The sequence below is a fragment of the Dunckerocampus dactyliophorus genome, chromosome 21 (assembly GCF_027744805.1).
Source record: "Dunckerocampus dactyliophorus isolate RoL2022-P2 chromosome 21, RoL_Ddac_1.1, whole genome shotgun sequence".
NCBI lineage: Eukaryota > Metazoa > Chordata > Actinopteri > Syngnathiformes > Syngnathidae > Dunckerocampus > Dunckerocampus dactyliophorus.
This window is the reverse complement of record NC_072839.1, coordinates 1,524,689-1,538,737: the sequence shown is the minus strand read 5'-3', so window position 1 is coordinate 1,538,737 and position 14,049 is coordinate 1,524,689. Positions and strand designations below refer to the sequence as shown.

Here is a 14,049-nt window from a genome sequence, read left to right as displayed (position 1 = left end):
AGTCACAGCGGGGGTGCCCAGGAAAGCAGTCCGTTCACCTTAAAACACCTCCAACATCATGTTGATGCTACACTGGCTTGTCATGATGACATAATGAGTAGTGTGCTTGGTCATTGTAGACCATTTTTTACTGGTCTACAATACTGGTGGACCTGCCTGGACACTCGCCATGTTGCGATAATGCTATCCATATTGTTCACAGCTGTTTAGTAATTTTGTTCGAGCAGCATGTATGCCCGCCACAGTCAGGAGGTCCTGTTTTGAATCCCCCCCACTCTCGCCTGACTGTACAAATGATGTCCTGTTCTGATAAAAGTGCTGCTATAGCACCATGCTAACCTCCTTTCATTGGTATCCTGATGCAGATTCCTGCAAGAGACTGTTGGGTTGCGAAGGCCTGTTAATAAAAGTATATCAATACCTGTTAATAAATGTAATCATATGCAAATATGAGCTTATTTGATGTCATTACAGTGAAGCAGATGAGAAGAAAAACGGCAAAGACGCTGACGAGAAAAACGATGGGTCCAAGAATAAAGCGAATTTCTCCGAGGCTTCTTTTGCAGAACAGTTGTCGTCTTTGAAAAAGTAAGTCATCTTTGGTTTTTGTTTGTCACAGTCCGCAACAATATGACTTCTGACTTTGCTGCCATCATATTATAACTTTTTCCCCAACCTGATTTACCAAAAATTACAGCTTTTATTTTGTTTTGTTTTCCTCACAATTAACTTTAAAAAATATATATTTTCATGAATATTTCAGCTTTCTGCTACTGAAATTTAAAATTGTGACTTTTTTTCTTTAATATTTTGACTAATTTTTTTCTTGTAAAATTCCCGCTGTTTTCCCATTTCTGTTGGGTTTTTTTGTTTTCTATTTCAACTTTTTTTTGTAAATTATGATGTGATAATATAATATTTTGACTATTTTCATAACTTTTTGTTTCTCATATTACGACTTCAAAGCAATTTTTGTCTTTAATATTTTCACTTTTTTCCTCAAAATTACAACTTTTTCTCTTATTACTTCAATATTTTGATTTCATTCTGCTCATTTTTTCATTTTTGCTGTTTTTTTTTTTCTTGTTAAAGTATATTTTTAGTATATGCTGAGGGTCAATAAAAAAAATAAAATTAAATTAAAAAAAAAAATGATGTCGCAGGCTGCAAATGGACACCAGGCTGCACTTTTGACACGCGAGGCCTAAGCCATCAATCGCTGTTTGGGTGTATGGCTAAAGATGATACCTCCAGAGATGCCATGATAAGATTCCCATCTTCATTCTCATTCTGTAAGACTCTGAGGAAGTCGCTGACCTTACTTGATGCTCTGTAGTGGTCAAGAGTGTTTATCTGCTTTTGTGTTTTTACCAGCAAGGCCTCGAGACAGGCGGCGGACCTCTTCAGCGAGACTTCATCTGAGAGCAACGAGAGTTATGAAGAAGAGGAGCAGCCAGTGCGCCGTCAACGAAACACAGACCAGCCCTCGGACTACTGGCAGATCCAGAAACTGGTCAAGTACCTGAGGGTAGGGTAACGGCACGCCGCGCATCACTCACGGCCTCTTGTGATGGATTTCAATGCCAAATACTACAGGCTGCAGGCGCGCGCACACACACGCACACAATTGACAGGAAACACCTTTTTTTTTCCTGTCATCTGTGCAAGAATGTTGCCGCTGGCCCCAGTTGCTGTTGCAGAATCAGGCGTGAATCATACGTAGCCACAGGGCTGCACTAGACCCCGTAGCTATAGGAGGATCATGGAATGTCCTTTCCCATAATCCCACCTGTCTCAGTCCTGTTAAGATGCTGCTGGCTGGGAAGAAGGATGAGGTGCAGATTAAAGGGGGTGCTTCTTTGGGATTGAAGTGGTTGGCTCGCCTGGTGGATTCCTGCTTTCTGAGACAGGCCTGTTTGCTTCCCTTCCGCCAGCCAAGGCAAAGGGGAAAGAGCTGTCGAACGGCACCAGCTGTACGCACTGTTTGCCCACACCGCAGAAGCATAAAAATGAAGCGCGCCTGTGACAGGTCTGACAGGGCATATGGGGAATATTAATGTGTCAGGAGAGGAAAGGAAAAGAAGACAAAAACACGATGACCCAGACTGGCTGGGATTCCTCCACTTGATTTCAGATTACCCATCCTCACTCGCCGCATCCCATTATCAGCAGCGTATACTCTGGCTGCATGCATTTTATTTTGATAGGATTTACTTTACACTAATCCCTCCCCGCTGTGCCCTTCAAATTTCACATCTTGATTCTATCAGCTTTTCTAAAATACAGTAATTGATAAATCATTGCTGTTTTGTGGTTGAAGACGTCCTAATAGTCAAAAATGCATATTGAAGCAAATTAAGTCACTTTTTTTTCATTTTCAAGCATGAAAATGTCTAAATGAAGTAAAAATACAAGTATGACATTCCGCTCAGCTGGAACACATTTACAGCAACGCACACGAGCACAAGTCTTATTTATGTCTGCTGTTTTGGCTAACAGGAGTGTAAAGTTGACTATAGGGGTGTTATTTCATGTCTAGAGGGCTCTAATGTTAAAAAAAAAACATATTTAGGTCATAAACACGTTAGCTATGCTCTAACTATGAAAAAAGTACGTTTTTAAATACCAAATCATACTCAGGGAAATTGACTTACCACAGATGGGTCTGCAACCGAGACAAACGAACGATTACTGTCCTTTATAAAGATGTGATAAGACACCGTTGAAAAAAAGCCCACCATTTTACTTAACACGCCATAGTTGCTGTGAGATGCAAAAGTGAAACGTATACATGACTTGTACACCGCGATTCTATGGAGCATCTTACATTACCATGCATTAGTGGTGGGTAGCTACTGTATGCAGTACAGTATGTTTGATACTACACTTGTAAATATATATCATACTACACTACAGTAACTCTTACTGTAAATATATATCAGATACTACACTACAGTAACTCTGATTGTAAATATACATCAGATACTACACTACAGTAACTCTTATTGTGAATTTTGGTGTGAAATGGGAGGAGAAAGTAAACGGCAAGCTAGCAGGGGGGTTCAAAGCTGTTGTCGAAAATAGATGTTTTACGGGCGTATTGATTACTGGCAGATTTTGCCGTTTGCTGGTGATGTTTTTGCAAACGTAACCTTTGCAAAAAGTGGGGCTGTACTGCATAAGTGCAGGAAATACTTCCTCTGAAGGCAAGCAGGCAGGCAGGCACCTCATTCCAATGACAAACAGCACATAGAAAAGGAGTGAATTCAGTCAAGGGAATGCAAAAGTGGTTTCTATGTTTTACACTCTCAGCTGTATTTTGGTGTGTGTGTGTGTGTGTGTGTGTGTGTGTGTGTGTGTGTGTGTGTGTGTTCCTGTGTCAACAAGCAACACACCCCAGCTATCTATCTGTCTGCAAACCACATAGGGCAGTTATTTATGGCTTTTGTCTGCTAGTCCTTTTATAATATCATTACCATCAGACGCTGGAACTTACCAGGAGCCAAGTTAAATATCTGGTTTATTTTAGGCAGCCCCCTCCGCGCCCCCCCTTCCTTTTTCTCCCCAGCATTATAGACAGATGTTTGTACTACAGGAAGTGTAATACTTTCATAAAGCAACACATGGATACTCTGTTTAGTGTTGAATGTTATTTACTTGGGATTTATTGCCCAGAGGTTGAGTGTATATGACTTCATTTATATGATGAATAGTAGCAAACGGTATTATGCAATCAAAAAATGTGACCACAAAACACATTTTATAAAGAATAATTGCAGTTTTACATGCAGCAAATGATGCAAACATAATTACAACTGAATGGAAAACTGCATATTTAACATCACTTTTACCTACTTTTGCAAAGAGCAGGCGGGAGGAGAGAAAATTATGTTTGAAGGGCAATCCCCCTTTTTTTTTTTTTTTAACTGTTTTTGCACTCACGCCACAAAAAATCCACGCAAAGAGGTTTGTGAAAGACTTTTTAACATGCACAGTTTGCCGCAAACATGACGCATGAAATGGATTAATGAACATTTAATATCATTTTATGTAGTGGACACATTTGGGCAAAAAGGACATCCACCTTGTAAAAGCAATTTGTTCACCGAAAAAACCATAGTGCTGCTGTCAAATTTGACTCAGTACAAACATCAAAGAATAAAAGTTAAATTCCACCCATGTACGAGGTGGGAGAGCTAGAGATTCTATGAACTCTGAAAGTTCCCCACTTCCATGTTTATACAAGTATAACCATAGAACACAATACTGTGTGTCTTGAAAGATCAGTCAAAATGGTCGAAAATGGCCTCTACTGAAGGGCTTGAAATTGGGAGGTCCATGGCCTTTCTCTTCTATGCTGTCGCCTTTAAAAAATGGCGCCCACGGCCCGCAATGCATTGCGCAATCACATGCAAGTATCGCAAGATTTCGTCTTGGGCATGTGATCCAAGATGGCGGCTTAAACAAGCGGCCGAAAGCAAACCAAGACAAAATCCACAAGTGGTATGAGTGTATGGAGCCGTCAGTGTGAGGAGAATACAAGTATTAAAAAAATGCTTTCAAGGGTTTAACCACATATGTTCTATGTTAAATCATTCTATTGTTTCGTTTATTTCTCCTCTCACTTTTTACAAGCCCACGTTTGGCTGTTATGTTTCAGTTCCAATGTTTGCTGGGGTACAAGTATAAAATAAAATGAGTGTTTAGTGTCTGTCAAAACATATTCATCACTGGCAAGACAGCTGGACATTGCTTCTGAGTGCTAATAGTGGTCTTTCAGGCACTGCCTAATGGCTTCTGCTCTTGGCACCGTCGTCGGCGTTAGCAAATAATCTACAGTATTTATTTCAACTAGGCTGTGGTATTTAAACAAATACGAGACGCACTCCCACGGGGAATTTGTCATATTTAGTTGCTCATGTTTTTCTGTCTGATTGTCGTTACGTTTCCAGGCAGGCGACCAAACGGCCACTTTGCTGACCCTCTACGCCCTGATGGACTACGACCTGAAGCAAGAGACGTATCATCTGGCCATGCAGGACTCAGGTGGCCTAAAAGTCCTCACTAACATTCTACATTTGGAGGAAGTCAATCTCCAAGTGAGTTATAGCGCCAATGAGGATTGGCTTGGATGGCCTGCAGGCACCACCCGGGCCAAGTGTGTGTGCCAGTTACTGTTTTATATACAGAATCCAAAGTGCTTGGTAGCGTGCCTCACCTTTAAAACCTGGCCCAACTGTGCGGTCTTATACAAATGTTAGTACTTAGTAGTAGTAGTAGTAGTAGTAAATTAGACCCATTATCTTCAAACTGTCATTGCTCATTCTACACCAGTTTTCATCCATTTTTCCTCTACTTCTTATGTCGCCTCATTTTATTGTCCACTAGCTCCGCCCACATTTCTCAACCATTCAAACCAATCCAGCATCAAATGTTCAGCACATGCTGGCTATCTAGCATTCTTTTAAAAGAAAAAATCACACATTTACTGTAATTTCGTATTTTAAGTGACACTTTTCCCCAGTGAAAATGAATAGGCGATTTATTTGGCGCCCCCTATTGGTGCAAAAATGTTTTTGTTTTGCATTACTTTAACATTGTGCTGCTTCTGCAGGGTGTGACATGGCTCAAGTCAGGGATGTCCAAACGTTTTACGCCGAGGGCCACATACTTACAGATACGAGTATCGAGGATGCGAGTACACGTACAGTAGATGTGTTGGGATGTTATATTTCTAGAGAAAAATGCTGCTAAAATCCCCCCATGATATTTTTTACTTTATTCTTGGAAAACTACATTTTTTTAATTTTTTTTTTCCTAAATATTTTTGATTGTTTTTTTTCTATTTCAACTTTTTTTTCTAATTTTATTCCCATATTAGGACTTTATTGCCTTCATATTTAGATTTTGTTCTCGTAAAATTTCTGCTGTTGCTTTTTTAAAATAATTTTCCAGACATTTCATCCTCTGTAAATTTTCTTCTCATATTAAGACTTTAATGTTATATTTTGGCTTTATTCTTGTAATATTACAACTTTTTCCCCAACCTAAGTTTCCATAAATTACAGTTTCATTCTTCGTTTTGTTCAAAGTATTTTTTTCTATAATATTTCAACTTTATGCTTCTAACATTTTGTCCTCATATTACATTTGTTTTGTGAAATTACGACTTTTTTTGTTAGCTTCCAAGTTTGTCTTTTAATCATTTGCCTTTATTCTTAAAAACCTACTGCTGATTTTTTTTATTTTTATTGTTTTTGTTGTTGTTTACTTGTTAAATGATATGTTTAGAATGTGCCGTAGGCCAATAAAAAAACAGCCACGGGCCACACTTTACTCAGGCAGTAGCCGATGGCTGCTGGTTCAATCCTCAGTCCTCGTGTAATCGTTGAACATATTTAACCACTTCACCATCATTCTCCATTTTTACATTTCAACATTTAAATTCCAACATCAAATGTTGAGCTCATTCAGGTCATGTACTGTAGTGTATCAGGAATTTTCAAAAAAGTTCCACATTTTCCAAAATCCTATATTTTCCGTGACCTTTTGGTCATTAAAAATGGAGGATTTAAGTGCTGCCCCCTATTGGTGGAAACTAATGTTCCGTTTACGTTATGTGCAACGTTTCGCTTATTCTGTGCACGGTGGCACAGCTCAGGTCCAGGTTGTAAAGTGGTTGTCTGATGGTTGCTGGTTCAGTTCTCGGTCTGTGAATCGATTTCAGTCAGCACATTTCTGGGATGTTTCAGTGTCCGTTCTTCCAGCATCCACAGACGATTTGTAGTGAAATGTCCATGTTTTGCTGTTTGATTAGCTCGGGTCTCTGGGGATTCTGAGAGAGATCAGCCACAACGCGCAAACCCGCCGGGCCATCGTAGACAACGGAGGACTGCGGAGCATCGTCAACGTCCTGGACTCGCGAAATAAAGACGTAAAGGCCTTGGCTGCCGAGACGATTGCTAACTTGACCAGCTTCCGCAGGGCGAGGAGGACGGTCAGGAATTACAACGGTATTAGTAAACTTGTAAGTATGTCATTGGAAAAAGTAGCGTCAGTCATTGTTTTTGGATGTTTTAATTAGGCAAGAGTTCAGGCCACGCACACATAATGAAAAGATAGTGGTTTATTTCAAAGGAGCGGAGAGCGCTGAGGCCAATCAGATAGAATGTCTCCCTACATCCTCTGACCTGCATTCATGTTTGTTGACAGAGCGCCCTGTGATTAAAGACTCTTCACCCTTGTATATTTTCCTCAGACCTGAAATCACATGTTCTAATGTACGAGTCGCTCACAAGGGGCGGATTAATTTCACGCTATAGTAGAGACCACCTTTGAACCGGGCAGCGATAACCCCGCCTGCTCCATCTCGTTAGTCCGGAACTACGGATTGAAACTGAATGATGGTCATGAGCCGGCTTTTCGACTTTAACGTCAGCATCCCTTCGGCGCTTCTGCTTCTTGTCTCCGATCAGACCAAGCTGCTGGACTGCAGCGCAGATTTAGCCAACGTGGATCCGAGGCATGAGAAGGATGTGGAGGTAGCCCGCTTTGGCGTCTTAGCGCTCTGGAGCTGCAGCAAGAGTCCCAAAAATAAAGAAGCCATCCGTAAGGCCGGCGGCATCCCTCTGCTGGGACGCCTGCTCAAGTCTCCACAAATGAACATGCTCATCCCCGTCGTGGGCATCCTACAGAACTGTGCCTCTGAGGTGAACAGAGCGGGTGTTTATCATTCCGACTTAGGGATGCGGAGGTCCATTCATTGTTCTCTTACAGGAAAGCTGCAAGGCTGCTATCCAGACGGAGGGCATGATTAAGGATTTGGTCCAAAACCTCAGCATTGACAACGACGAACTGCGGATCCATTGCGCTAACGTCATCTTCCAGGTAGCCATGTTGCTTCGTCCTAAAATCCAATCATACATTTCACACTATATATCTATATATATATCCTGTATATGTGCGCGCACACACATACATATGCACACACACAGGGTGACACAACAACCAGGAACTTTTTAACAATCCAAGAAAACCAAGAGTGATGGAAGACAAATATTTATTCATAGTAATTGAAACCTTAAAACATGCCATTTAAGAAACAATGATGGATTTTTCATGTTTTAAAAATGACGTCCTGTAGATGGCGCCGTCCTGTACGAATGCATTCTTGAAATCTGCTGTTGAGATTCCTCATTGACGGCTGCAACATCTCAGCTGGCATACTGTGAATTTCATCCTTAATTCTCTGTTTTAACTCATCCAGAGTTCTTGGTCGAGTCGTGTACTCTTTACTCTTGAGATAGACCCACAAGACAAAATCACATACATGTGGCGATCTAGGGGGCCAGGGAACGTTACCGAATCTTGTGATCACACGGTTACCCAACAGTTGTCCAATGTCGTCCAGTGTGTAATGTCGCTCCATCCTGTTGAAACCAGGTTTCTTGAACGTGTGGAAAGTTGTTCAGTTCAGGTGTAGGAAGGATTGTAACATTAGTAACGATTCGCAGTGACGGTGACTGAGATCCCCTGTTCATTCTCCTAACAATAAGGTCCGATGATCCCATGTAGTGTAGCACACCATGCTATCACGGTACTAGCGTGTAAAGGGCACTCATGAACTTCATTGGGATTCGTGTCTGCCCAGTAACGTTAGTTCTGCTTATTCAGATGAAAATGGGCCTCATCTGACATTCATAACTTGCTGAGAAATTCATCGGCATTGTTTATCATTTGTTGACAGAATTCTAATTGCAGCTGGTAATCGTTTTCCCTCAGTTGTTGCACCACCTGCAGCTTGTAGGGATGACATTTCAAATCTAAAGTAAGAATTCTGCAAACACTCTCCCGGGACATTTCAACCGCAGCTGCTTGCTTACGAATTGAACACCGTGGGCTCCGTAAGACACTCGCGTACAACGTCAATGTTCTGTGGAGTACGAGCACTTCTTGGTCGTCCTGTTGGTTTCTTCTTTAGGGCACATCCAGTCTCTTCAAAGTCATTAATGCAACATTTTATATGTTTATTAGAGGAGTGTGGCTTACATGATTGGAGCAGGAAGAGGGTGGGATCTGATGCTCATAACTCATTCAAACGCGAGCACCCGCTAAGCCGCTGCAGACAGGGGCTGTACTCTTTCCATAGTGGAGTTTTCTCAGATGATCTTTTGCTAGTTAACACCACATCTTCAGTGTACTCGAATGTACCGTACATCCCCTTTGTGTGTGTCTGCAGTGCGCAGAGAACAAGCAAACGCGGACCGCAGTGAACGAGCACAGAGGTCTGCCCGCCCTGGTTTCACTCCTGAGCAAGACGGACAACAAGCAGCTCATGGCTGCCACCACAGGAGCCATCTGGAAGTGTTCCCTCAGCTCCGAGAACCTGGACGTGTAAGCCTGGGACACTGTGTCCCCTTATGTCTTCTAACACGTACACACACACACACACACACACACACACACACGTTATTGTCATCATCCCGTTGCAAGTAACTTTTCTTTGTCAGTATTTCCACGAGCACGATGGTGTTTTTCCTTACTATGGTGTCTGGATGATGTAATTGGCTGCAAAAATGATGCGTTCAAGTCGTCGTGGAATTTTAAGCGATACTAGAATCTATCTACAGAAATGATACCAGTGCTTGGTAACATTGATTACATGGTAGCCTTGCAACAAAAAAAATAGGGTTAGGGCCATTTTTTTCCTGGCATAATGTCACAAAGTCACATTCTGTGACCGTGTATGTCCTCCAGAGACGCTACTAAAACTTCTAGAAATGAAACTTGGATATAATTGACAGAAGTCAGGTGTTTTTCCAGTTATATTCCAGAAAATGTGGGTTTATTTTTCAAGTAATTACAAATGGCAGCACATAGGATGCTTTCTGGGGTGAAAATGTCTTTTCTGTTACATGAAGTGAATAGTTGGAATTGCCAAGAGGAATTTATAGAATGTCGAGAAAAAAAAGGCTGAGTCGCATCTTTGTGCACTTCATATATCATAAGAGTGACAGAATGATATCCTACATTTAAAGTCTAATTTAAGTTTTCCCTCGCTGTAGCTGAGTGCACGCTGCCACATCCACTTAGCACAGCTTCCTTTGCAGAGGCGCAAACACTCGAATGCATGCTGTCATCAGTGCCCCATTCTATGTACCATGAACTCTCATGTTCCCATTAAAAAGGAATGGCCAATTTATTTGGCGCCCCCTACCGGTGGAGAGTAGTTTTAAATTTTCCCACCCTGTAACGTTGCGCTTATTTTACAGCAGTGGTGTCCAAACGTTGTCCAGCGAGGGCCGCATCGTGAAACATGAAAGGATGCAAGTTTGCCACGTTGATGTTTTCCAAAGCATCAGTTGTAGATGTGCTAACAAGTTCTATATAATCTACATCTCATCTTTGTCATGTAGGTGAAAAAACATAATATCAACTTCACTCGTTGCATTTGTTCCCCATTGTTGCTGCTGTTTTTTTTTTTTATTTCCCAAATATTTCAACTTTCTTCTTAAATATTTATATTTTTTGTAATATATAGGTTCCCCAAACTTTTTTTTTTTTTTTTTTAAATGACTTCATTTTTGTTTTCTCCTCGCATTCCGACTTTTAAAAAACGTATTATTTATCTAATATTTCAACCCTATGCTGCTAAAGTGACATTTTCCCTCATAATATTACGAGTACCCTCCCGGAAAATAGCAACTTTTTTGCGGGTTCGATCCTCCGTCCTCCCGTGATCATGTTGAAGTGTGCTTGACCGAGATGCTGAGCCCCCAGCTGCTGCTGATGCTGCGTCATCAGCAGGTAAATGTGCCTTGGAGGTGCAAAAGCACTACACAAGTGAAAGACCATTTACCATCCATTTCATATTTAGACTTCATTCTTCATTTCAGCTGGGTTTTTTCCCCTCAATGATTTCAACTTTTTTCTTGTAAATTTTCTTTTTGTTAACCTACTTTAAAAAAAAAAATAAAATCAAATGTGTTTGTAAGTTTTTTGACTTAAACTAAGATGATTTTCTTTCAAGCTTATTTTGTGCACCGTGGCACCTGATGGTTGCTGCTTCAATCCTCAGTCTGTGAATACATTTCTAGGATGTTTCAACATTCAGCTTCAGCATTCACATGCCGTTTCTCCTGGACTGGCTTCATGTAGTGACTGTATACTTGTATATTGATTGATATGTCAAAACCAGGGTGCGGTGTCCAATCATCACCATCCTCGGTGACATGAATGTTTTATGAGTGCCAGGTTTTATTTGCTGCTGTGTTTCATGAACTTAAAGGGATAGTTTGGACTTTTTGACATGAAGTTGTATGACACCCCCGTCAGCATTGTAGTCCCCCCCACTTGGTCTCCTAAGTCCAGTTCTGGTCAGATGTCTGTGATGAAGAACGTAGTTCCACTTAGTTGCTGGGGACAATTAAGTAAAGACTTTGGCTTCTCAAAACAATATGCCTTCAAAAGATTCATACATTTGTATCACAAAAATGCCAATCCAAAAAATCAGACCTCACAAAATGCTTGGCGTTTTATACTGACTGGACTGGAACAAATTAGGATTTGACCAACTGTCCCTGTTGATTAGTCCTAATGAGATATGATGACATCACTACTAGCACATGACTACTATCAGGAGAACCAGAGTACAGAGGGGGAGGAGCCACCTGCTGTGGCCCAGCAAGGTGCACTGTATTCGGGCACACGCTCCGAGCAGCCGGTGTGATGCCACGGAGGTCTCTGGCAAACCTTTTGCACGTTTCAAACGCTACGGCGCTGGCGTTTCAGGTGGCCGATGAGGTTTTTTGTGTGCTTGATGTTTTTTTTTTCTCTCATCGCAGAGCATTTGGTACAACGTTCTTCCTCTCAAAATGAATGTTTGTTTACAAGTGAGCTCAGGGGCAGTTACGACAGGCCGTTACGTCACAGGAAGTAGAAAAGAGCTTGATTTGCTCACCTGCACAGTATGGGTAATCTCGGCTCATTGGTCTTTTTTTTTTTTTTTAATGATCAGTTATTAGATTTATCCGTATGACGTAATTCCCTCATGTCGGCCTGATAATTACGGTGCACCCCCTACTTGTGATGATGTGGCGGTGATTCAACATTGCAACTAAATGTGCAAGTTGAGTGCACCTCAACTTGAAACGGAGCTTCTTTGTCAGGTTTTGTATTCAGCAGGTTGGAGGAGGTGTCGTACACATGAATCATTGCCATTCAGGGCTTGTAAAGCCTATTTAGTGACACTTCCAGCGTACAAACACTCTAAACTGTCCGCTTACCCTCACACTAAATCATATCTGTCACAAAGTTATCTTAATGACGGCTGAGCGCAGCCCAAATGTGAATAAACGTGTCATTTTGCAGCTCTTGTGGCCGTTTGGGTGTGAATGAAGTAAGATGGTAAAACGTGGTCGCCTCCACGCAAGGAAGTCAGTACGGTTCAGAGTAAATCTTTTTGGGGGTCTGTGTTTCTTTTTTTAAACTCTCTCTGGCTTCTATGAATGACTTCCAGTGCGGAGGTCAGGCAAGAAGGTTGAGGGAGTGAAATGAGCGAGTCATTACTGTCAGAAAAGAAACGCCGCGCTCTTCATGGTGACAATGAAATTTGCAAAATGTTTAGCAAACATGAAAGGCAAAGATGCGAGTCCACGCTCAAGTGAGGCAGACCTTGGTTGGTCGCATGCAATTTTTTTACTTTTTTTTTTTTTGCTGTTGCTGATGTTCTACACAGTCTGGACAGTGTACTCGTCTGGGGGGACCGCCACTTAAGACAAGAGGAAGCATGTGTTAGCCATTTTGTCTGATTAATGTTTCATCAACGTGTTTATTTTAGGACAACATTGTCTAGCATAAGCTTATGATTTTCAAAGAAGCTGCCAAAGCACGGGCAAAGTGGGCCAAGATTTGATGTAGTAGGAAAAAGCCTCCTGTCAGTGATGTGTGGAAACAATGGAAGCTTATTTGCTGCAGATTTATGAACGCATCAATATGTGACCCGTTGAGTCTGTACACAGAGGTGTTATGCAGGGACACGTGGAAATTCTCTAGAAAGTGAAGAACCTCTTTGCTGGAAAATCACCACCGCCAGGACAACCGTTGCATCTTGTTTGGATGGGTTGGGACACGGGGGCCCAAAGTGCAGCCCACAGCGTATTTTAAAAATATTACAAAAAAAGAAAAAATCTGTAATTTTACAAGAATAAAGTCAGAACATTAAGAGAAAAAGTTGAAATTTTACAAGCCGTAATATGATGAGAAATGCTTAGATGACATTTTTTGAAAAATGTGTTGTGGGAAAAAAAATACGAGAACAAAATCATTCTTATGAGAAGGAAATTTACTAGAAGAAAGTTGAAATCGCTGGGGGAAAAAAAACAACAAATGGAAAAAAACAGCTGTTATTTTATGAGAATAAAGTATTGAGCGAAAAACAGTCAGATTCTAATGTGGAAATGTGGTAATATGAGAAACACAAAAAATACAGAAAGTCATTGTCATTTTTGGAAAATAAGGTTGGCGAAAAGTCATTACGGGTGGATGAACCAGGAAGTAGGCTGCTTCAAGTTTTTGTGGGTGGAGTCATGCCGTAACCGTCCACACCCAAACCCCCTTAATAGTTCAGACTCCTTGTTTGGCTCTTCTCACTTATGACAAAAATATTTTACTCAGATGTATGTATTGTATGTTGGAGTTGGAAGTGAAACCTGCAGGGAGCCTGTAGTCCTCGTAAGCAACCATGAATACGACAGACTTGCCTTTACCCCGTGGTAAGCTAACCATGAATACGTCAAAAATAAGTCATTCATCAATATCTGCCACAAGTGAGAGCCGACAGTCTTACTGCGCCAACATGGGGAAGACCGGCATGGAGCGTAGAAGTCCCATCCTACAGATGAGAACACGACTCCTCAAGAAACATTCCTAAATGTATGTTTTTCTTAAAGTGCAGTTTTTACAAATTCTATTACATTGTATTTTAATTTTCCACAAAGGAATACGGGAAGGCCTTGCAAACCGCACGTCCGTTTTGTTGTGTTCTGTGGC

The 14,049-nt window shown here is 41.3% G+C and overlaps 1 protein-coding gene across 7 annotated transcripts in view; it reads left to right on the top strand.

Moving 5' to 3' along the window:
• The window catches only part of odad2 (outer dynein arm docking complex subunit 2), a 63,943-nt gene that overhangs the window by 29,185 nt on the left and 20,709 nt on the right, over positions 1-14,049 (top strand). For all 7 annotated transcript variants that reach the window (XM_054765400.1, XM_054765395.1, XM_054765396.1 and 4 more), the window contains 7 exons: positions 475-588; positions 1,375-1,528; positions 4,953-5,099; positions 6,818-7,027; positions 7,476-7,709; positions 7,777-7,887; positions 9,239-9,393. In XM_054765400.1, the coding sequence (XP_054621375.1) occupies positions 475-588; positions 1,375-1,528; positions 4,953-5,099; positions 6,818-7,027; positions 7,476-7,709; positions 7,777-7,887; positions 9,239-9,393 (1,125 nt within the window). The remainder of the gene's footprint in view (positions 1-474; positions 589-1,374; positions 1,529-4,952; positions 5,100-6,817; positions 7,028-7,475; positions 7,710-7,776; positions 7,888-9,238; positions 9,394-14,049) is intronic.